Genomic DNA, 24,800 nt, shown 5'->3' on the forward strand with positions numbered 1-24,800 from the left:
CGGAAGAAGCCTGTAATTTGTTGCCAGTGCGGTGGTCACGTGATGGACGCTCTCCCTAGAGAGCACTTCCGGTAACGTTTCCTGTGTTTGTAAACTGAAAAAATTGTCCGACAAGAAAACATTGGGCTACTGTAAACGAAGAAGAGTGAGGTAAAACAAATGCGCGTAGCATGCGGTACTGCTTTTATTAAACCTGCAACAACATTTAACAAAAGACTCAATGTTTTAACGGCGCTGAAATATGAAGTTAAATAGACGGTGAACTCACGCCCTGTTGTGCTGCAGGATGAATGGAGGAGTTTACAGTAGTAATGTGTTCACAGCTCAGACTGAAGAAAAATGAATTTCACTCAGATATTGAGATTATAAATATATGAATTCGTGCAGTTTGTTACTTTTAACCCGTTCAGACCTGAATTCTGTTCAGCAGACACAAATAATATGGCTGTGCTTTATCTCTTCTCTCAATTCAGATATATAGATTTTATTATATTATCATGTATGATTTAGCTATATATGATTATATGCGTTTCAGCCATATATATGGTTATTTTTAATAATTATTTCATTACAATGCACATTGGTTAACGCTCAGGTAACTGTACACATGAATTTGATAAGTTATTAAATAATTTTAAATAGATTTAAGGCATTTTATAAACTAATTTGAATAAAACTAATGCTAAATTATTGTACTTTAAAAATTTGTGTAAATCAAATATTTTTTTTTTTAAAGTGAAATGTTTACATACAAATGAAATGTTAATAGCAGTTAAATTTAGATTTTTTTTAATGCATTTCAAGCAAGTAGAACTAAATAATTATGTTTGTAAACACATCATTAAAAACTTTGGGGTTCAGACCAGCGACTCTTTAAATCATGCTGCTTATACACTACCAGTCAAACGTTTTTGAACAGTAATATTTTTAATGTTTTTTTAAAGAAGTCTCTTCTGCTCACCAGACCTGCATTTATTTGATACAAAGTGCAGCAAAAGCAATAATATTGTGAAATATTTTTACTATTTAAAATAACTGCTTTCTATTCGAATATATTTAAAATTTTAATTTATTCCTGTGATCAAAGCTACATTTTCAGCATCATTATTTCAGTCACATGATCCTTCAGAAATCATTCTAATGCTGATTTGTCCTTCAAGAAACATTTATTATTATTCTTATAATCATCATCATTAATATTTAAAACAGTTGAGTAAATGTTTTTCAGGATTCTTTGATTAAGAGAAAGATCATAATTTATCTGAAATAAAAACTTCGTAACATTATACAGTATGCCATTCAAAAGCTTGGAGTCATTATAATTTTTTTTTTTTTTTTTTTTTTGTGGAAAGAAATAATAGAATTTAATCCTTTTATTTAGTAAGGATGCTTAAATGAATCAAAAGTGATGATAAAGACATTAAAAATGTTACAAAAGATTTCAGATAAATGCTGTTCTTCTGAACTTTCTATTCATCAAAGAAAAATGAAAAAAATCTACTCCGCTGTTTTCAACATAATAATAAATGTTTTTTTGAGCAGCAAATCAGAATATTAGAATGATTTCTGAAGGATCATGTGACTGGAGTAATGATGTAAAAAAATCAGCTTTAAAATCACAGGAATAAATTACATTTTGAAATATATTAAAATAGAAAACAGTTATTTTAAATAGTAAAAATATTTCAAAATTTAAGTGATTTGCTGTACCTTGGATCAAATAAATGCAGGCTTGGTGAGCAGAAGAGACTTTTTTAAAAAAAAAAAATCTTACTATACAAAATATATTGACTGGTAGTGTATGTCATATCTTGTGCTGTGGCGATAATATATTGACTATGGTGGCACCAAATAAAAATAAATAAAAGTGATATCCATTGTAACAGTCACTGGGTCTGAGCGGGTTAATACTTGCTTTAATTTGAATGCATGATTTCTATTAAAAACAACAAATTGCCAAGCAGTTTGATTTATTACCTGTAATTACAAGCTAAATGAGTTATAATGGAGTGTATTACATTGATGCAGTTGAGCTCTTCTCATAAAGTTTGTTTTCTTTGGCTTGGTTTGCTTTAGATTGCAATCTGTTTGCCATGTGATAAGACTGATGTGATTTTATTTTCTATCTCCTGGAATTAATTTAACCTTCAGCACTCTGTTGGTTGCCAGATCCCCTCACAAGCCAACTGAATATACTATACTCACACACTCACCTTGATCTAAATGTCTTTTCGATCGCACTGTGAATAGTCCAGCGGCTTCCGTGCCTCATTTTGTTCATTTGTGATTTATAGTTGTGTTTATCTGGATCTTTGAGAGCGAGTTAGTCGGCCTAATGCACAGGAATAAGCGATGGAAGGAAAGAGGGTGGTTGAAATAAATCTGTTTTTATTCCAGTGAGTCCCAGAATCCGACCAGCCAAATCCAAAATCAACAGGGCATAAATGCTCGGATGTATTCCTACCATTTCAGCTTGACAGAACCAATGAGAATCCTCTCCACTCAGATTCAGTTTTGACCTGGTTTGTTTCCAGATGTCATTTAGGGACTCTGGACGCCAATCTGAAGCCAAACTCTTATGGCTTAAAAACGCAGCCCTATAAGCCTACATAAACAAAGGCTTGGCGATGCAGACACGGAAAATGTCTGATTCTAGCGAATAAAAGCCGTGATTTGTCCACGGTTGACAACTTCTGTTAGTGGTGGGCTAGATGTGTGGCAACATCATAGACAGAGATGGATATTACCCTGGCTTTATATCCCCCCCCCTTCTGTTTCTAGGCTTGGGCCCCTGATGATTGGGGCTTGTGTGGTCTCTAAACACTCTCCCTGCCCCGAGCGAAGCTCTCTGTACCCCAACACACACACACACACTCTCACCACCGCGATGTCACACCTTTCCAACAGCTCAGTGCGAGATCACATGAAATGGGTCAGTGTGTTTTTTTTTCTCTTCTTCATTTGCATTTTTTTGCATTTGTCCACGTTTGTTTGAAAAAGAAAGTCTTCATTTTCCTTTTGCTCAGCAAAAGTTTTTGTGTATTAACTCTTGTGATTCACTTTCACAGCGCGACTTGACACAAAACGTATACAGATTGTTGTTTACAAATAATGGGGTGGATCTCACAAAAGCTGTCAAGAACGTGTCTTGATCAGATTTCTCCCCAAAATTATATTTTGCATGAAGAAAATTAAGGACATTTCACATTGTCGGAGTATTAAAAATATATACCTTTATATGATTAAAAATCTAATTTTACTGCAGTAAAGTGACAAATGACTGTTTTCAGTAATGAGAATGACCTTTGTGAATAATATGGTACTGTAAGTGGTGGTCATAATGTAAAAATCTAAATAACCCTACACATAGACCTTATTTCAACAGAATTATTATTTTTATAGCATAAATTATGTAGTTTGCAGTCATAGAGGCAAAAATGTTATTAAAATAAAATACACAATTTATGCAAAATATTATTCATATTTTTAATAATAATAGTTTTACATAATTGATAAATAATGCTACCACTACTGCTAATAATAATAATTATGATAATTATAATAATGATTATTGTTATTATAACTTGTGAATTTTAGGATCATTATGACTGTTTATAATATTATGTGAATTATGTGTCTGAGGATCATTAAGTCAAATATACCTTTGTATGATTACAAATGTAATTTACTGCAGTAGTGACAAATTACTGTTTTCAGCAATGAAAATGACCTTTATGAATAATATGTTACTGTAAGTTGTGGTCATAATGTAAAAATCTAAATAACCTTAAAAATAGACTTTAGCAAAATTATTATTAATATAGCATAAATTTTATGCACATTGCATCTTTTGCATATTTTATGCAGTTTTTGTGCTTATATTTTGCAGTCATTGACACAAAGATGTTAATAAAAATTATTTTTATTAACATTTTTGTATCAGTGACTGCAAAATATAAGCACACAATTTGCATAAAATATGCAGTTATTGTGTCAGTGATCCTAAAATCCATAATTTATGCAAAATAATATTCATATTTTTAATAAACATAATTGTAAATCATCTATACATAATGCTACTACTACTACTAATAATAATTATAATAATGATTCTTATTATAAATTGTGAATTTTAGGATCATTATGGCTGTTAATAATAATATTAAATGAATTATGTATTTTAGGATCATTAAGTCAACAATATTAATAATGGCACAAGATATGACAATTACAGAGGTTCATATAACAGACATTATTATTATTTTTATTATTATTTGTATAATTTTTGTTTTAAGGATAATAAAGATAACATTGTTAATACTAATATTTGCATGGATTATTTTTAGGATTATTAAGATGACAATGTTGTTAGTGATGTTATTATTTGCATAAATTGTGTATTTTTAGGATCATTAAGATAACAGTGTTTATTATTATTATTCTTAGCAGTAGTAGTAGTAGTATATCTTATGTGTTTTCAAAGATGACAATGTTGTTGGTAATAATAATAACAATAATAATAATGTTATTTACATAAACTGTGTCATTTGTTTTAAGGATCATTAAGATAATGTTTATTATTAGTAGTAGTAGTAGTATCGTATAGGATCATTAAGATGACATTTTTAATAATATTATTTGCATGGATTATTCATTTTTAAAATCATTAAGATGACAATGTTGTTAGTAATAATAATAATAATAATAATAATTATTATTATTATTTGCATAAATTGTGTATTTTCAAGATCAGATGGTAATGTTTATTATTATTAATATTATTATTGAAAAATGCCCTGGGTATGTTCTTGACATAGTTGCATAACTGTGGCCTCTGAATTAATTTGACAGATTGTGAAAGTGTCAACTGGGTCACATTTGTCAGTTTTCAAGCTGTATTTCCGACCCATTATCTTAGTGGTTTTGGGAAGCATTGTTAGTTTGTTTCTGAACAGATGTGTATGTTTGTGGTTGTATTTCTGCACAGGCTGGGTTGCTTGGCTGTGAAGCGGTGCTGTCCAGCATGGCACTCATGCAGGCCGGCTCCATGCCCATCCATAAGAAGATGGGCTCTCATCTGGGCCAGGGACAGAGAGAAAACAATCACAGCCACAACCACAACCAGGACACGCACAGCCAACACGGCCACATGGTGCTTCCCTCAGGAGTCAGCTGCCCACCACTGGTAAGAGACAAAAACGTGATTTGTGCCGGGAAAGAAAATCATGTTGGTTTGGAATGAATTTTTGGGGCGAACAATTCATTTTAATTTTGAAAGGCCATTGAATCCTGTAGGGTTCAGTTCTTTGTTTGGATAAAAACTACCAAATGCATAAATGAAAGTACGATTTTTTGAAAGAAAAAACAGTGCCTTGTACTCTGTTTTTGAACAGCTCATCCGCAAGGATGGAGAGTTTCACTCGTCCAGGCTCTTGGATGAAAAAGACATGCAATCCAGCCAGAATGTGCAGCCAAAGAAGAAGAACAGGAAGTCTGGACTTCCCACCAAAATGAGAGAAAAACCCCAGGCATGCGCTCAGTCTGTCTTCAGTGTTGCCGTGCAACTTTGCCTGTTTATCACATTTACACACTTCCGCTCATATTCGTATCCTGACTGTATGCTCTTTTCTTCTGAAGGTGGAGATTCCTGACGTTAATGACGATAACTCACTCAGCTCTCAAGTGCAGAAGAATTTCATATGTGAGCACTGCTACAGTGCTTTCCGTAGTAGTTACCATCTCAAACGGCACATTCTCACCCATACAGGTACGCCATTATCCTTTTCTGCACTGATGTCATCTTACATTTCATACCAATCACAGTTACATATCCAAGTAAATGTGTGTACATTTGTTTGTGTGTGTTTAGGGGAAAAGCCATTCGGGTGTGATATGTGTGACATGAGGTTTATTCAGCGCTACCACCTGGAAAGACATAAGCGTGTTCACAGCGGTGAGAAGCCTTATCAGTGTGACCGCTGCCAACAGGTGAGACGTGACAAACACAGGCAGTTATTCACATGGAGCTTGCTGTTTGCCTATTACATGCAGAAATATATAAGTATTAGCTATTGTTAGTGTCTGGCAACATAGTAGGGATGAAGCAAAAGCTTAACGGGATAGTTCACACAAAAATAAAAATTCTGTAATTACTCACCCTCATGTAAGACCATCATCTTCAGAACACAATTCCATCAGGAATCAGTTTGATCATTAAAAGTGTTTTTTTCTGCCAGAATGGAGTGAAGTAGTTGAAGGGAAAGAGTTAAAAAATTAGACAGCTTGGTGATGCCACCTAAAAATACATATTTATATTTATTTTGAATGACTGATAAGCACTGATAAAATGTGCTTAATCCATTAGAAATGTAAATTAAGAAAGTACGTTGTACTTCTTGTTGACAATTCATATTAATTTTGACTTCTGTCATGCTGATAACAGATTAATAACAAAATCTTGATGCATATACTTTTATGAGCGCTCATGCCTGAATTATACCAGAAAACTTGACACAATGTTGTTTTCAAGCTGGTAGGACAATTTAGCTGGCAAAAATTACGATCTGAGTCTGCAATATCAAACTGGACCTTTACATTACCAGTTGAAAGTCTGAGGTCTGTAAGATTAAAAAAAAATAATAATAATGATGTAATACTTTTATTTAACAAGGATGCATTAATTTTTTATTAGAACTGACAGTAAAAACATTTATAATGTTACAAAAAAAAATTCAAATAAATGATGTCCTTTCTATTCATCAAAGAACTCTGAAAAGAAAAATGTATCACAGTGTCACAAAAATATTAAGCCATTTTTTTTAAACATTGATAATAAGAAATGTCTCTTGAGCACCAAATCAGCATATCGGAATGATTTCTGAAGGATCATGTGACACTGAAGACTGAAGTAATGTCATCAGAGGAAATTAAATTTTAAAATACAGTGGTATGCGAACATTTGGGAACCCCTTGTAGAATCTGTGAAAATGTGAATAATTTTAACAAAATAAGAGAGATCATACAAAATGCATGTTTTTATTTCCGTAGTACTGTCCTGAGTTAAAAAAAAAAGATTCAAACATTCACTGATGCTCCAGAAGGAAACACAATGCATTAAAAGCTGGGGGGTGAAAATTTTATGAATTTGAAGATATGGTAAATTGTTCTTAATTTGTCTTCCGGGAAGCATGCAAGTGTCTTCTGTTGCTTCCGAAGGGCAGTACTAAATGGGAAAAAATAATTTTTCAACAAAATAAGAAAAATGTGCACATCTTCATTCTGTTCAAAAGTTTTCACTGTTGTTCACAAAACAAAAAAAACAGTCATAGATCATTCAAGTAACCACACACAGTTTTAAGAACCAAAGGTTCCCAAACTTTTGAAGGGGGTTATTTTAATAGTTTCAGCTATTTTGTCTTGTGGACTTTATGTAAACAAATTTTATGTAAAATATCTTACTGAGTACAGTACTAAACAAAAAATAACATGCATTTTGTATGATCTCGCTTATTTTGTTAAAATTACATTTCACAGATTCTGCAAGGGGTTCCCAAACTTTCACATGCCACTGTATATTCACCTAGAAAACGGTGATTTTAAAATGTAGTAATATGTAGTAATAATTACTGTTTTACTGTATTTCTGATCAAATAAATGCAACCTTGAACAATAATATAAAAAATGGTGTGTTTTCTCAGTAAATACCCAATATAATTAATATACTCTAAAACATAGTGATTAGAGCGGTATGTAACCAAACAATGAAAGTGTAGTTCCAACAAAAGAACACTTTAAATGGCACACAGGGGGTTTTGGGAAACTTATTGAGACATTGGGAATCAGTCAATCAGTTCATGTCTTCTCTTGTCAAAAAAGAGACTAACTCCGAACCCCTTCTATCACACAGAACTTTTCCAGAACCGACCGGTTACTACGGCATCGACGTTTGTGTGCCGTGGGCATCCCTAAAGAGGAGAACCAGCCGTGCTGTGAAGGCCGGCCGTATTCTCAGGACCCCTCCCAGCACTCGGCATCCTGGAGCCCACTGCAGACAAACAACAGCAGGCTGGCGGTGTGACAGCCTTCCGATCGCTCGTACAAACCATTTCCCAGCAAACGCAACGGACTCGCCAACATGACCTGACCGGGGGTCTGAGCCTGTAAAAACTGTTTAAAGACTCCACGTCCAGCTCGACCCCATTGGACTCTTTTATACTGCTTGGACTCTGGGAAATAGCATTTTTTGTATTTTAGACGGTACTGTGATCAGCAGGCGGGTTAGTTGTGCGTTCAGTCCAGGCAATAATGACTTCTGGTAGTTTAGAATTGCTTACTTTTGTAGTCCCCATGCAGGACTGTAGATTGCTGGGATTCTCAGTGTTACAGTGCGCTCACATTTACCATTTCTTTGCGAAATTTCACAAGCAAAATCCAGTCGTTTCAATAGGAATCGTCAGAAGCGTGAGTTTCAAAAGGTTCCCTATGCATATTTTGCTTGTTTGTAAGTTGGTCACACAAGTCTGCTGCATAGATCAACAAGAAGCTACTTGGTTTTAAAGTGACTTCTGCTACACTGTAAAAAAAAAAAAAAAAAAGAAAGTTGTTTTAACTTAGTGTTCATGCTGACTAAAAATTTTAAGTTTAGTCAACATGAAATGGTAAGTTGTACTACATGAAAACATGGATATTTGAGTTGAGTAAACTTAAAATTTTAAGGCAGCGTGAACACTAAGTTAAAACAACTTTCTTTTTTTTTTTACAGTGTAGAAACAATGTATTTAAGTTGTTTTTTACAGTGTACATGCATTGCTACACTATTGACAACAGACCTTTTTGACCACAAAATTTCACAGAATTAAACAAATTACAGACAAGTCAGTTGTAGTGACAATAGACACATTCAAAATACATTTTCTCAGTTTGCACATTAATAAATCATTTTGTGTTACATGACAAATGTAAGAAATAGTACACACCTCAGGCCTTTGAAGAGGTTGTTTCTTCATCAAAATTTAGCATTACATGACTTCCTCATCAATGGATCCTCTGTAGTGAATGGGTGCCGTCAGAATGAGAGTCCAAACAGCTGTTGAAAACATCACAATAAACATCACAAGTAATCCAAACTACTCCAGTCCATCAGTTAACGTCTTATGACGTGAAAAGTTCCATTTTAAGCTTCCAAAAGCTTCCATTTAAAATACAAGTCTTCTATCCATAATACTGCTTTCTCCAGTGAAAAAGTCATCTCGTCTGAATCAGGAGAGAAATATGCACAGATCAAACATCAAAAATACGCTAGTGGATTTTGATGTGAGAGGACAACAGGAAATTTTTGGACAACAGGGTTTTTTGATCAGAGGAGGCGATGATATAGATTATGAGTTAGTATTTTGATCAGCGCCAGTTTAAAATAAAAAATGCCTTAATTTACAAGATTTATTTGATGGATTGCAGTAGTGTGGATTACTTGTGGATTATTGTAATGTTTTTATCAGCTGTTTGGACTCTCATTCTGACGGCACCCATTCACTGCAGAGGAGCAAGTGATGTAATGCTTAATTTCTCTCGTGTTCCAATGCATAAAACGAACTCATCTAAGTCCTGAATGGCCTGAAGGTGAGCATATTTTCAGAAAATTTTCAACTATTCCTTCAAATACTGTGATAACAGCTTGTGGCCATTGACAGTTTTACACAGGCTTTTACGCTTTTAGCAGAAGCATCTGGAACACATCCATTTTACATCCACAGGAGAGCTCTTTTTTTTTTTTTTTTTTTTTTTTTTTGTGGCCTACGTTATGGTGTCAAGCTTTTGAAGTTGGCCTTTCGGTCAACATGAACACTCACTTTTCGTCGGGTGTTTGAGTATGAATGACAAATTTCGTCACAGTATGATGTGACTCATGCGGTAAGTCTGCTAGCATCAACGTTTCTCTTCTGAAGTCACTGGATTGACAAAGCCGAGCCAAGAATAACAAAGAAAACCTTTTAACAGGTTGTACAGTTCATAGAGACACAGATGTTTATATAAAACCGCTAGTTTTAGCAGAGGTCTCGTTACGTTTCTTATCGCGTAGACCTCAGCCCTTGAACACAGACTTATGACGCAGTTTGAGTTAATATATTTTTTCAGCATTTTAATAATTTAAATAGAACAGTAGTAGGATTTAGACTGCTGCCACTGTCTGACGTAGCAGATTCACTGTATTTTTTTTACGTGTATGCATTTGCATGTTCCTTTTGTTACGCATACACAGTAAAAGGACTTGTATTGTGACTATGACAATGAGAAACATTTTGAAAAATGCTTTGATCCATTTCTTTGGTATTTTTTATCACTCTCAAACATGAACTACAGGTAAGCTTTATTCTATCCTGTTAGACACCATTTAGTGAGTCCTAGGACCTCAAGTTTACAATAAATTCTCTTTTTTTTAAAAAAAAAAGAAAAAAGTGGCCTATGTTTTACTGTACCTCGAATACACCGTGAGTCACTTCAGATAAAAGCAGATGCCTTAAAGGGACAGTTCACCCAAAAATGAAAATTCTGTCATTAATTGCTCACTTAATTTTCTTCCAAACCCGTAAGACCTTTGTTCATCTTCACAAATTAAGATTTTTTTTTGATGAAATCCGAGAGCTTTCTGGCTCTGACACGTTCAACACCCAAAAAGGTAGTAAGGACATCATTAAAATAGTCCATACGACATCAGTGGTTCAACTGTAATGGTATGAAGCTACGAGAATACTTCTATGAAGACTGACATGAATAAAGTTGCTGTTTTTGTTTTCTATGCACACAAAAAGTATTTTAGTAGCTTTATAAAACATGGACTGTTTTAAGTATGTCCTGATTACGTTTTTGGGCCTTGAATGTGGTAGTTGCATTGCTGTTTATGCACGGTCAGAAAGGTCTCGTTAAAAATACATTAAAAATATATTTTTTTGTGTTCTGAAAATAAATGAAGGTCTTACAGATTTGAAATGACATGAAGGTGAGTAATTAATGACAGAATTTTCATTTTAGGGTGAACTATCCCTTTAAATATAAACTGTTCTTTGTAATCAGTACACTACAGTTTAAAAGTGTGGGTTTGGTAAGTTTTATTTAATGAAAAAATACAGTAAAAACAGTAATGTTGTGTATATTATAACAATTTGAAATACAATTTCGAAATAACATTTTACCATTTGAATATATGTGACCCTGGACCACAAAACCAGTCTTAAATAGCATGGGTATATTCGTAGCAATAACCAAAAATACATTGTATGAGTCAAAATTATCCATTTTTCTTTTATGCCACAAATCATTAGGATATTAAATAATAATAATATTAATTTGTAAATTTCCTACCATAAATATATCAAAACTTAATTTTTAATTAGTAATATGCATTGCTAAGAACTTCATTTGGACAACTTTAAAGTCGGTTTTCTCCATATTTTGATTTTTTTTTTTTTTTTGCATCCTCAGATTCCAGATTTTTAAATAGTATATTATATACCAAATATTGTCTTCATCCTAACAAACTATACATCAATGGAAAGCTTATTTATCCAGCTTTCAGATGATGTATAAATCTCAATTTCAGAAAATTGGCCCTTATAACTGGTTTTGTGGTTTAGGGTCACATATATGTATAGTATTTGTTTTTCTGAACAAAATCTTAAAAGATGATACATTTACTAAAAAAAGAAGATGTTTTAACATTTTTACTGGAAAAGGAAAACATTTTTACATGCATTACTAAGGACTTAATTTTGACAATTTAAAGGCGATTTTCTCAAAATATTGACTTTTTTTGCACCCTCAGATTCCAGATTTTCAATTAGTTGTATCTTGGCCAAATATTGTTAGAACCATACATCAATGGAAAGCTTATTTATTCAGCTTTCATTTGATGTATAAATCTCAATTTTTAAAAAATTGACCCTTATGACTGGTTTTATGGTCCATGGTCACATATTTTAAAATGTCAATTTTTCCTGTGATGGCAAAGCATTTGTGCTGCTTCATACTTTTGTGGAAATTGTGATTTTTAAAAAAAAAAAAAAAAATTCTGGATTATTTTAAGAACTGCGCCTTTTAACTTTCAGAAGAACTGCAATTATTTAAAATACATATCTTATGTGATTTATAAATATCTCTGATACGTTAAATTGATCATTTTAAGCAAGTCTTTCACAAAATAATTCTTACTGATCCCAAAATTTTAAACGTTAGTATACATGCTTACCAGCAGGTGGCGTAATACACCAACTTTCCAACAGGTGTGCTGAAGCATGTAAAACAGATTTTGCCTTTAAAGTCCTTAAAAATGATTTAGCATAGTTATTTTGGGGTTATATTCTAGCTGTCATCATTCACTACCTGCATTACTAACATATATAGGCTTACATGTACATATATGCTCTACATGCTGCATAGATTACACGTCTGTTTCCATATGATCCAGTAGAGGGCGCTGTGTTCTTCTTCTTCTTCTTTTTTTTAAGATTTAGTTGAGTTGTACTTATTTCTTAGCTCTATCTTGACTCCAGACACTAACTAACTCTGTCAAATATGATTATAATGTACTTAAGCGTAATTTTAACCCACAACTGAAGCAAGTTTCATTGGCGTATGGAAATATTATTAATAAAGGCTAAGACTTGTATGTGTTGGAAAAAAGAGTTTAATGCTGGCAAGCCAAACTGATATTTCCAGCAGAAATGTAATGGAGTGAAACGTTCAAGGCAACTCAAACCGCATTGCCAGCGAGGGAGACAGAGTTAGACAAAGAGTCTGGCTTTGTGTTGCTTCAGAGAGGCCATAGCCCTCTCCTCTCTAGCCTGACTGCTGATCCTGATTTATAACACCCGTGGGCTGAGAGCACTTAACACACTCGCTCTTAAAGCCAAGGCGGACGAGAAGAGATTCTTAGACATGGCCGTGCAACGTTCGTACAATTCGAGACGCTCAAAACAGTCTTAAAATGGCTTCTTAGCACACAAATGCACACATTTGTATACCAGTATGGCAGCATTATTCAAGTCCGAATGGCCTTATTTCACATGCAACCCTCCCAAAGCCCTTAATGCAGGGCCTAATTCACATCAAATTGCATGTACAGCAATATTTAATGTTTAATTCATAGATTAATCAACCTTCTCTTATTCGCCGCTGCAGCCATCTGTCATTCTGCTGACAGCGTACCTTTACGTGTTAATTAACGATGATATTTAACCAAGCAGAGGTGCGCAGTGCCCGTCAGCAAGGCAGCCATCTTCATTAAAATTTCAGTCCTCTCTTATACAGCTGCATACGTGGGCTACGGATTACTACAGTGGTCCCATAATGATGGAAGTGAAATATTAAAGTGTTGGGACTTCTTTAGGAGCGTGGTTAAACATATGGGCTGCTAACTGTACGCTGTAGGTTTAAACTGTACTAAAAGTGATATTGAACTTTTATCATGGAGATTTTTCAGGATTTGAGTGTGTAATAAGTCCAGAGCTATAACCGGAATGCAGTCAAACCAAAATTTATTCAGACACCTTCAACATTTCTCACATTATCACTTATTCGCTGTAGTTTAGAAAATGGTAATAAAATATGGCAAGAACTCAGAGTTAAATTGTGTCAGAACAAATTCATCTTGATAATGTCAGATAACTTTGATGGAAAGGCATGTAACGGATTACAATCAACCAAAAAAATATTAAGACAACTGTAAGTATGACAATATTTACACAACTATCAATACTTTGTTTTCCAATTAGCAAGCAATGCTTAATTTTGTTCAGTCTGTGGTGTAAAAAGGTTGCATTAGCAATTAAAGAAAAAAACACTTAAGCAAAACATGGTCAGGTTAATGTGTCTTAATAATATTCCAAATAAATTTTATAAATTTTACCGGTACACTGTAAAAAATAAAAAACACAATTTGTTGAGTCTGCTTAAAATAATTTGTTACCCTGCTGCCTTAAAATTTTAAGTTCAGTCAACTAAAATAAGTTTATTCAACTTGAAATGTTAAGTTGTACTAAGTAATAACTTTTTGATTCAACTCAAATATCTAAGTTGTCACTTTGTATAATTTAACATTTCAAGTTGAATAAACTTTTTTGAAACTTAAAATTTTAAGGCAGCCAGGTTACAAATTATTTTAAGTTGACTCAACAAATTTTTTTTTACAGTGTAGTCCACTGTATGAAGCATTTTTGGGTATAATATGTCACAGTTTACTTTATTTTGCTGTCCTCACTTACATAAATTAACTATAGTTAAACTTTAAGTTAACATTCCATTTCATGGATTTTATAAAGATTTTTTTGTATGTTTTTGAAAAAAGCCTCATAAAGACTGCATTCATTTGATCACAAATACAGTAAAATCTGTAAAAAATTGTGAAATATTATTACATTTTAAAATGACTCTGTATGAATGTATTTTAAAATGTAATTTATTTCTGTGTTGCAAAGCTAAATTTTCAGCATCATTAGTACAGTCTTTAGTCTCACATGATCCTTCAGAAATCGCTCTAATATGCTGATTTTGCTGCTCAGTAGACATTTATTAATATTATCAATGTTGAAAACAGTTGTGATGCTTCTTATTTTTGTTCAAATGGTGTTTTTTTTTTTTTCAGGATTCTTTGTTGAATTGATAGTTCAAGAGAACAAGTGTCAAAAGGAAGATATTATAAAAAATGAGAACATTATACAATAATTAATATTAATCTATACGTTTGCAACACTATGTTATTTTAGCATCATTGAGATGCTGTTATAGTTTTATTAATATTTTGCTCAGTTTATATTATTATAATTGTCCATTTTCATGTGAATTTTAGTAAACGTTTTAGTAATTTGCAAGTTGTTGAATTTTAATGTAATAGAAATTACTAACTTTTATGCATTTTGCACTTTTGATTAGTCTTTTTCATGGAAGATACGAAAACAAGTCAGTTCCTAACTTGGAGCTGATGAAGATTAATTAATCAGCTTGTCTTTTTTTTTTTTTCGCCCATGTTTTCTCAAAAAGAATGACTGTCACCGACTGCTGATGGCAGGCCGGGGAATTCAGAACACATTCTTTGACCTACTTTTTTGTCCAAATAGTTCATGCATATTCATATGAAAATTTCACTTTTATGTGCAACGGCACAATTAGTTTCCTTTCAGCACTTTTTGCAGCCCTCACACAGAGTAAACAGGAAGTTGAGAAATGATAAATGACACCCTCATGTTATTCTCTGACGGCTGTTGGGTTTAATGAAGGGGAAGAAATCACACAGATACGGCATCTCCTGTGTTTTCTGCTGTATCAACATCAGAATGCAATCAAAAGATGCCATGAGGGATGACATTTTAGCAGTAGTTAGGATTTAACCAGGTTACACCACAGTTTGCAATTTTATATATATAATTTTATATAGCTGTGATGGAACCTGTTATCTGTATACACCTCTTCTCAAAAGTTTGGGCTTGGAGCGATTTTTATTTATTTATTTAAGGAAGCATTCAATTGATTAAAGTAACAGCATAGACATGTATGATGTAACAAGATATTTTTATTTTGAATGTATTTTAATTTTTAATTATTTTATTTTTAAAATTCTTTTTAACTTTCTAACAAAGAATCCTGAAATAAATCAGTATATTAGAATGATTTCTGAAGGATCATGTGACACTGAAGATTGGAGTAATGATGCTGAAAATTCAGCTTTGCATCACAGAAATAAATTACATTTTAAAATATTTTAAAATAGAACGTGGATATTTTAAATTGTACTAATATTTATTTTTACTGTAATATTATTTGATCAAATAAATGCAGCCTTGGTGAGCATAAGAGACTTCTTTCAAAAATATTTAAAAAACAAATTCTACAAACTTGAATAGTATTAACTAGCTACTAATTCAATAAGTCATTGATTGTGACAAAATGCAAGACTTATTATTAAAAATGCTTAATCAAAAAAAAAAAAAAAAAAAAAAAAAAAAAAAAAAAAAAAGCTTAATCATCATGTCCATGCTGCTAATTAAAACAATACCCATATGTTTTAAAAACAACAGTTGCAAAACGGCTTCATTTCCTCTCGCCATTGCCGTTGGGTTTGAAGATTCCTTTGTCAAACCCCTTAAACTCTGTTTTACGAGGGAAACCCAAAGTGCCGGCTCAGTTGACCAGCGCCTCATTGTCAAGATTTATCTCGCTCGAGAGTCATCCACATTCCTGATGACAGGACGAATGCCTCGGCGTCCTGCCGAGAGCGTTAAAATCACTCTCACGCTGAAGCACATTTCGCCTCGACAGATACATTAACATACACTGGCCCCGCGCTACCCCATCAATCTGCGCTTGTTGGGACCCACCATCGGTGTTTCGGGCCTCCCTGTAGAGAAGCCCACAGGCCCGACTCGGGCAATGGTGGCCTTTTTTGAGTATAGTCTAGGTCACAGGAAACTTCCAGGGGCCTCAATGCAGGTTATGAGAACTTAACTTCAACTACAAAGCCTGTACTGATTTGTACAGTTTCATTCAGAAATTGTTAGTAAATTTCACAAATTACAAAGAAAACTCAAGTAACAATAAGTTAAACAGGAAATGTTGTATTTCCTTGTAAAACATACTCCAGTGATCTGTTTTATTTACAACTAGGTGCTGAGTTTGAGTTTAATAGCTGTGTTATTTAGTGTTTCTGCTCTTTATATCACTAGCCAAGATTCTTAACCACAAGACTGCTGCTAAAGCTGCTCCGCTTTTTTTTTTTTTTTTTTTTTTTTTTGCAAATACCAGATTAAGTAACTGGCCTCTCTCTAAACATGATATATCTTAGATGGCTACTTTCTGTTGTGCTTAATGGGAATTCTTTAATTTATCACCATGATCTTTTGCATAAGATCAAGTGTCTTCATGAACTTTAACAGTTTTGCGTAGATACTGAATGATGAAGTTTCAGAAAAAGCCTGAACAAGTTGAGTTTTTTAGTTTAAGACTTTACTCATTTGACATTTTCATGTAGATTAAATGATTTTTGCTCTATTGGCTTGTGATTCTTGAGTAATGCAGATATGGCTGCTGGAAATATAGCTTTCCATCACAGAAATTATTTTAATTTTAAAATATATTCAAACAGAAAAAAAGTTATTACAATAATTTGTAACAATATTACTGTTTTTATTATATTTTTGGTCAAATACATGCAGCCTTGGAGAGCATAAGAGACTTTGAAAAACATTTTAAAATATCACTAGCCAACTAGTTGATTCCTGAATTAAAATTTCCTGATAATTGACTTACTCCCATGTCATCCAAGATGTTCATGTTTGTCTTTTTTCAGTAGAAAAGAAATAAAGGTTTTTGAGGAAAACATTCCAGGATATTTCTCCATATGGCTACGTTCACACTGTCAGTTTTTGGGATTGACAACCGCATTTACGTACAGGTGTGAGTCTCTAAATGTCCCATTCACACAGCAGCTTACAAAAGCGTCTCGAATACGTGCAACGGGAGTCGAGCCCGCGTATTCCTTACCAGTAACCATAGAGAAGTTAATATCAAAGATGGCGACATCCATAAAACTTAAACTTTTATCACTTTCTGAGCCCACAAGAGTCCAACTTAACTGGGAGTTCATTCATCAAACCTTCATTAACTGACAGCAGCTTTTATATTTGGGTGAAGAGCGGAGCATTTGATTCGCGCACATAGAAACAAAACTGATGGGAGCGGCTCCGGTGGAGACTGGATTTTAAACTTTCATATGACACACAGCTCACTTCTCCGTCAATGTAAGTTGTAGAAACCACACATGAAAGCATGCAACACACGGTGGACGTGCGTTTGTGCTGCAGAGCGGCTCTCTCGCACTGAATGACGTGAGTCCTGTTCCGTTCACACAGAGCATGTGTTCCGAGAATGCGGTTGTGAGTCCTAAAAATTTACGGGTGTGAGTTTGTAAACAACTGTACTGTGTGTAAACCTAACCGTATTAAGGACTCAGATACAAGACTGACAACAGTATTCTGCTGCTGCTTGAATGTAGCCTATATAGTTTTTTTTCTGGAACAGATGAACGTACATGGTACGTTTTATGTGACGTTGGTTTAGTAAGTGTCACTGCAGTTCTGACTTGCAATGTCCATTGAACACTATAAGGCTGTGTGTCCACCAAAGTTTTTTTAGCCAGCTGAAAACCCGTTCCCATTTTCCAGGTAAGATGCTGTTGTTGTTATGATACAGGATATCAGCTAAAGTAATGGCCAACGCATAACAAATTAAATGTTTCTCCAATCATTATTTTTTATAATAATAATATGGTAGTCCGGCAATTCCATCTGTTAAAGACATAAATACTCGGAGATAAGCGATATTAACTTTTCCATTATTGTTCAGTCATTGTACAAGCAGGGTGATCAGTATTAGTCCCACCTCTCTTCCACTCCAATTGGTTAGCTGACTAGAAAGTGACAGTGATAAGCACAGCGCTTTACTCAAAGTTGAACATTCTTCAGCTCTTGGGGCCCTAGAAAAAAACGCCCGATCGTTCAGCGCAAAAAAAGACGCGCTTTTTTAAAAAACGAGGTGCTCCCATTGAGAACAATTGAAAAAATAACAAGAAATTTACATTGTTCGTTTCTTCTGGAAACTGCAGTGATGTGTACATATTGGAACGTGTTTCGCATCTTGTGGAAAAGTTCCCAGAGGAACGTTTTCGTCTTGAGACCAGGTATCGTTTTTAATGCAGCTTCAAAAGACTCTACATGATTCCAGCTGAGGAATAAGGATCTTATCTAGCGCAAACGATTTGTCATTAAAAAAAAAAAATACAAATTTATAAACTACTACTTTAACCACAAATACTCATCTTGCACTAGCTTGACTTCATGCATAACGTAATCACATTGGAAAGGTCACAAGCGGTTAGTTTTTAATCTTCGTTCAGTTCAAAAAGGTAGGGTAGGGCTAAAAACTCCATCTCATTTTCTCCTCCAACTTCAAAATCATCCAACGTCGTTGTTTTACCTTTTCCTTTTCATGTTTACTTTGTAAACACTGGGTTGGTACTTCCACCTGCGTCACCCGTGACCTTTCCAATGTGACTACATAATGCGTGAAGTTAAGCTTTTGTGGTTACAAAATTTTTTTTTTTAGAAAATGACAAATCATTTCACTAGATAAGACCCTTATTCCTCGGCTGGGATTGTGTAGAGCCCTTTCAAGCTGCATTGAAACTGCATTTTGGACCTTCAACCCACTGATCCCCATTGAAGTCCACTATATTGTGAAAAATCCTAGAATGCTTTCCTTAAAAATCTTATTTTCAACTGAAGAAAGAAAGACATGAACGTCTTGGATGACACAGAAATTGTAATTCTGGAGTGAACTAATCCTTTAGCACCCTCTAAACCTGCTATATTTTCTGCAAATACCAGATTAATACATAACCAGGCTCTCTAAACATGATATATATTTTCAACTTTTTCCCTGCGTGAAGTTGTGCTTAATGGGAATTCTTTAACTTATCGCCAGTATATCAAGTGTCTTTATGAGCTTTAACAGTTTTGCTTCAATACTGAATAAGACAAGACTGCTCCTTTGCCATTTTCATGTGGATTAAGTGATATTAAACTTTCCCCCTTTTGACTGCTGATTCGCTTTTTCCTTTTGTTGCACAGGAGTGTTTTCCGGTCCCAGTTGTGATTTGTTTATGAACTCTATAGAAAAATTGATTAAACTAATAAAGGTTTGAACATTCGCACCTCCCTGACCTTCCATAAACAGCTTGTGTCATTGTTTCCGCCACTGAGACGTTTATGAGTCCTGTTTGTTCAGAGAGAAACAAAACGCGAAGTGTGCAAGTATGCAATATGCCTCCAGCAGAGTTCACACTGCGACTGGCATGCTGGCGTGCATGTTAAAAAGCCCTAATGCGTCTCTTTAGATGTTATGCAATTACATGCGAGCATGGGAAGGCCTTTGTGCGCCTTCATTTCGTCCCATTGCAATTTTCCACCTGAACAGGCAAGGTGAGGTGGAGGTGCACGTCTTATGAATCCTTGAGCTTTTGACAGACGGCACCGGCCTTGCTATTTACCCTTAGAAATTTTCACGGGTCACGGCTGTTACAGGGGGTTCACACACGCCGCCGCTGATCTCCTCAGCGAGTGATGCACAGATAAAGGCGATAGATGGACGAGGGGGAAGCGTTTAGGGAGATGAGAGTACAGATAGACAGTAGGCCAAAGTGACTTTGGCAGTGCGCTGCTATTGATCAGCTTTATGATACATTGATTTATACCAGACAGTTTCAAGTGCTTTGAAGAGATATGAGTCATATACATCCTCGCTAATCTCAGGGGCAGCAGGAGGGGACTATGGTTAAAAACCGTTTCTGATATGAGCAGACATCCTCATGATGTCTTAAGACTAAAGTTATGCGACGCGAATATCTGCGAGGAATAATGGTGGATGGGGAAATAAATGGCCGGGGAGCTGCTTTTGATAATTTCAAGGAAATTTCTAAGGGATACCGCGATGCGTTCTCATCTTTCAAAGAAGTAAGAGTTCGCGGGCGAGACACGCCCTCGCACAAATACACACACGTAGACGTGCACGCAGATAAAGAGATCGAGTGAAGATTTATGTGACAGTGAACTAATTGCATGCTGCCATTTGTCTTTAGGACTTGACATCCGATCCTTTCTCATGGATTTTAACAATTATATCAGAAGAAATATACTTACTGCACACCATTAAATGGAATTATAAGCAAGTTAAAGCTCCACTACAACAAAAGACTGGAATTTCCTATCGAATGTAAATGGAAAGTATGTTGCATGAGGTTAATAACTGTAATAAAACTCCTTTAAAGGACACATCTTACACGTCTTACTACATATTAAGTGTTAGATGAGAAAGAAATTACATTTTAAAGGGATAAATCTAATTCCTAACCTTTATGACTTACTTTCTTCACAAAAGAAGATATTTTGAAGAACATTGGTGACTACTGACGTTCATTGCATGAAAAAAAAGCACTGAGGCATTTCTCAAAATGTCTTTTTTGTTTGTGCTTCACAAAAGAAAAAACGTTAAAAGATGTTTTAAAGAACACAGACATGAAGTCAGTCATTAGAACAACATTAGGGTGAATTTTCATTTTTGGGAGAGCTATCCGTTTAAGCTGTCAACCGCACATGTTCACTTTTTATGGTGTGCTTGAGTGAATTGTCTGGAGTTTAATGGGAATCACTGAGAATGTTGTTTCAGAAGAGGTAAAGGAAGTTGAAACATGTCGAGAGGTCATTCATTGCCAATGTTGATTGTAAAAGAATCTTTCCTCATGGAAACAATATGTTGCAATGCAGAAGCCAAATTAAACAAGTACGCTGTGTTTACTGCTTCCTAAGCAGTATTATTTCAATAGAGTAGTACACTGTATAATAAACACACTGGATGTGTTTGCTAAAGCACTGATGCTCATACTTGCATTTTGTGCATTATTCAGCATTTGCATTTTTACATTTACAAGTTATACTGAATTTAAGCTAAGCATTTTTTTAAATTCATGCACTCCAAAGGAATCAAACCCATGAACTTGGTGATAAAAATGTCATGCTCTACAGACAGGCATTATTCGTAATACCTCAAATCATGTGGCTTGTTGAGGAGAGGTGTGCTTTTATGTTTCCAGTGGCCCAGACATGCAATTTTTGCCTGGTGAAAGGCAAAAAAGTTGAAAAGTTGAAAAATCACCAATAACCAAATTAATCAACCTGTTAAGATGTTGAGAAAAATGATAGTTAATTTGAACATTTTTATTCTGTCATCATTTACTCACCTGTATGACTTTCTTTATTCTGTGGAACACAAAATAAAATATTCTGAATAATATTTTAGTTGTTTTGTCCACACAGTGGAAGTCAGTGGGGTCCGATGTTTGTGGACCCCATTGACTTTCATTGTAAAACACTAAGACTTTTTTCTAAATATATTCTATTGTGACAATGATGGCAGAATGTTCATTACTCAAGGTGTACTATTCTGGCATAATAGTTAAATTATGCAAAATTAGTTAATCTGATAACTCATCTTTTTGCCTAAATGCCTCATTTATTCACACACTGTAAGGAATTAACCATGAGAATTATCGCATATATGTGGTTATCAGTGGCAGGCCACAAATTTATCGTAACCAAACATCAACCCACCAGTAATGGGAGACAGCGATGACAGTCATGTTTATATTTCTGATGTGCGTTGATTGAGATAAATCGGCTAGTCAGATCGTCCGCATTTTTGCCTCTCATGTGAGATGTTTTCTTTGAGTGTCGGGTGTTGAAACAGGATATTATTTTGGAGTTAGAGAGTTAGATGTGAACACATTCCACAAAGAAACTGCAGCAGGCCTGTGTGAGTGAAAATGACTGCAGCTACAAATCACTCGCGCTCTCTCTCTCTCTTTCTCCTCCTCCTCCTCCTCCTCCTGCTCTCATGACGTCAGGAATGTCGAGCACTCCCTGCTCCTTCCCTTGGGGAGAGGGTTTTACGATTGAAACCTGACACCGTTTCTGTGTCCCATAAGCAACAGAGCGGTAACTCACATCAAAGACAGCCAGCGTCGAATCACAGCACGGCCATAAATTTGCCTGTCGCTCACGGACCAATCAGAAGCGAGCATTAAATCAACTCTGTCACGCTGGCAGCCAATGGTGGGACGGCGGCGGTAAATCTGTCAGGCGAGCGTCTGTTAACGGGCGCTGTGGTGCAGATGGGGAATCCACTAGGGTGAGGGGGGAATGAAAGTATATATGAGAGAGAGAGAAAGAGAGAGATGGAAAGATGGAAGGAGGGAGGGAAAAAGCTGAGCACTTAAAGCGTGCAAAGATCTTGTTTTGGTTACCCAAAGATTCATTTCTGAAAGCCATAATGGCCGAAAATCAAAGTGTTTTGTAAGCGGTAAGTAGTGTAAACTCAAATGGAACGAGACCAAACGCGACCACACGAGAAAGCAAAGACGCGAACGAACGCGAGAAACAAAAACGTCATAAAGCTTAATTGCTACCACTGCTGTGTGACATTGAGTGTCTACAACAAAAGTGAAATACGGCCGCGTCTCACTCTACAATTACATCACTATCTTAATCACCGCCTCTGTCACAATTATTTCAGTTCACGACACTCATTATACACGTTCGGCCCATTTGAAATAGCTTGTCAGATGCAAACCTCAAACACTTCTTTATACGATATGACATAAAAATGAGAACGAAACATGTCGGAGTGTGTGAAACAATGACCTGTGGGCCTTTTCACGTCGCTGCGAGGGTGCAGACCAGATGTTCTCACACACATGGACGTGAGCGGCTAAAAGAGCCAGTTTGTGTGCGAACGCATGTGCGCGTGCAGATGTAACGCAGCAGGACGGACTCTTCGGGGATTTGAGGCTCGTTCTAAATCACAGCGAAGGGAAAGAAGGGCCTCCTCTCTTAAAATGTCAACAGGCTGCAGCTTATACTCCGCAAACATCTCCAGCTCAGATCGACGGCCTCCGTTTTCAACGGAGGACCCCGGCCAAATTCGGTGACTAATGGCGCAGGCAAATCGAAAATAGAAATGTCTAAACAGGCTTGTGGACATATCCAACTGCCTGGCTGATAAATGTAGCGTGCCTTCGCTTGAATTTATGTGTTTTTAAACTCTCCGTCATGTGATATGAAAATAAGGTGTACTCTTACCCGCCGATGCAGCCAGAGGAATAACATCTTAGCCTTTCCGAATGGCACGTTTGAAACGCTTAATGTGCTCTTGAATAAATATTGTGCAATTATGAAATGAATACGAACAGGATTTGACTTTTAATGCACGAGATACCAGATTTATCTGAGGGATTTTTCACACAGCTATCTGCAACGTTGAAGACAAAGAGACAAATAACTGAAGTAAAATACTGCAAAGAAGATATTATTTTTACACCGCATAGAATAGCTTGTTGAAATACTACTGGATCAGCAAAAGCTGTGGCATTGCTGTTGATTTTGGCCGTCTCTGCCTCCAAGGTGAAATGATTTTCTATTCGACGGGAATCCATAAACAGGCCCTGTGAGGGCGAGAGGCGCCATAAAACACATCAGGCCGTATGGGGGCGTTTCCGTCAGCGAACACTCGAGCCTGGGGACCGTGGCGATGGCAAGCGGCGCGCTTATCTCGGCCTGGTTGCGTCCGAATGCATTCGTGCATTCACGTCCTCTATTCCCAATCATTTTCTATGGTCTTTTGATGAATTTGGCCTGTCTAAATTCGCCTGTTCCGAGAGCACGCCGTAATTTACCTACATTTATCGCGGGCGAGCTGTTTGCTCAGCTTCGGCCCTGAGCTGCATGCATGATTAATACGAAACACTGACGCTTTTGTGTCACCCTCCCCCTCAACTGAGAATAGAAAATGACTCTGATTGCAATAAGCGTGCAGATTTTCTTGAAAAAGCGCGAGTCTGGAATACTCATTCGGTGTCATGCAGACTGTAAGCTTGCAGATGATGATCATTTATTGACTGCTGCACCCGTTCACCACTACACACACACACACAGGCAGCATCTATCAATTACAGGCCTCTAGTCCACACGCCTCTGACAATTTTACTGCGTGTTTTGTACAGCGTGTCAAGCCACGCTGTTTCAGTCTATTATGCTCATTCCTCTATAATTAATATAAATTACCTTTTTGCCTTTTTACAGCTTGTGGCACTGTAATTAGTCGATGAAAGGCATTCATCGGCTGCCCGTAGGTGCTACTGGAATATCCAG

The 24,800-nt window shown here is 35.6% G+C and overlaps 1 protein-coding gene and 1 long non-coding RNA gene across 4 annotated transcripts; one reads left to right on the forward strand and one right to left on the reverse strand.

Moving 5' to 3' along the window:
* The first annotated feature begins 4 nt into the window (after positions 1-4).
* znf740b (zinc finger protein 740b) lies at positions 5-8,890 on the forward strand. 2 transcript variants are annotated; one of them, XM_051096338.1, is made up of 7 exons: positions 5-150; positions 2,782-2,932; positions 4,988-5,185; positions 5,394-5,528; positions 5,638-5,767; positions 5,870-5,988; positions 7,907-8,890. In XM_051096338.1, exons 2-7 carry the CDS (start codon positions 2,795-2,797, stop codon positions 8,075-8,077), a joined length of 891 nt encoding a protein of 296 aa, XP_050952295.1. In that variant the 5' UTR covers positions 5-150; positions 2,782-2,794; the 3' UTR covers positions 8,078-8,890. The 2 variants fall into 2 exon arrangements, with proteins under 2 accessions (XP_050952295.1, XP_050952297.1); XM_051096340.1 differs by lacking the exon at positions 2,782-2,932.
* LOC127154660 (uncharacterized) lies at positions 6,174-23,800 on the reverse strand. 2 transcript variants are annotated; one of them, XR_007825505.1, is made up of 3 exons: positions 23,733-23,800; positions 8,976-9,085; positions 6,174-6,229 (listed from the first exon to the last, which is right to left on the reverse strand). It is a non-coding gene; the product is annotated as an uncharacterized LOC127154660 (long non-coding RNA). The 2 variants fall into 2 exon arrangements; XR_007825504.1 differs by lacking the exon at positions 23,733-23,800 and adding an exon at positions 21,641-21,714.
* Positions 23,801-24,800: the final 1,000 nt, after the last annotated feature.

Source organism: Labeo rohita, chromosome 23, assembly GCF_022985175.1.
Source record: "Labeo rohita strain BAU-BD-2019 chromosome 23, IGBB_LRoh.1.0, whole genome shotgun sequence".
NCBI lineage: Eukaryota > Metazoa > Chordata > Actinopteri > Cypriniformes > Cyprinidae > Labeo > Labeo rohita.

Coding starts and splice junctions, on each gene's coding strand:
- znf740b (XM_051096338.1), top strand. CDS start 2,795: ATGATTGGGGCTTGTGTGGTCTCTAAACACTCTCCCTGCCCCGAGCGA. Junction 2,933..4,987: donor TGCGAGATCACATGAAATGG/GTCAGTGTGTTT, acceptor ATTTCTGCACAG/GCTGGGTTGCTTGGCTGTGA. Junction 5,989..7,906: donor AGTGTGACCGCTGCCAACAG/GTGAGACGTGAC, acceptor TCTATCACACAG/AACTTTTCCAGAACCGACCG.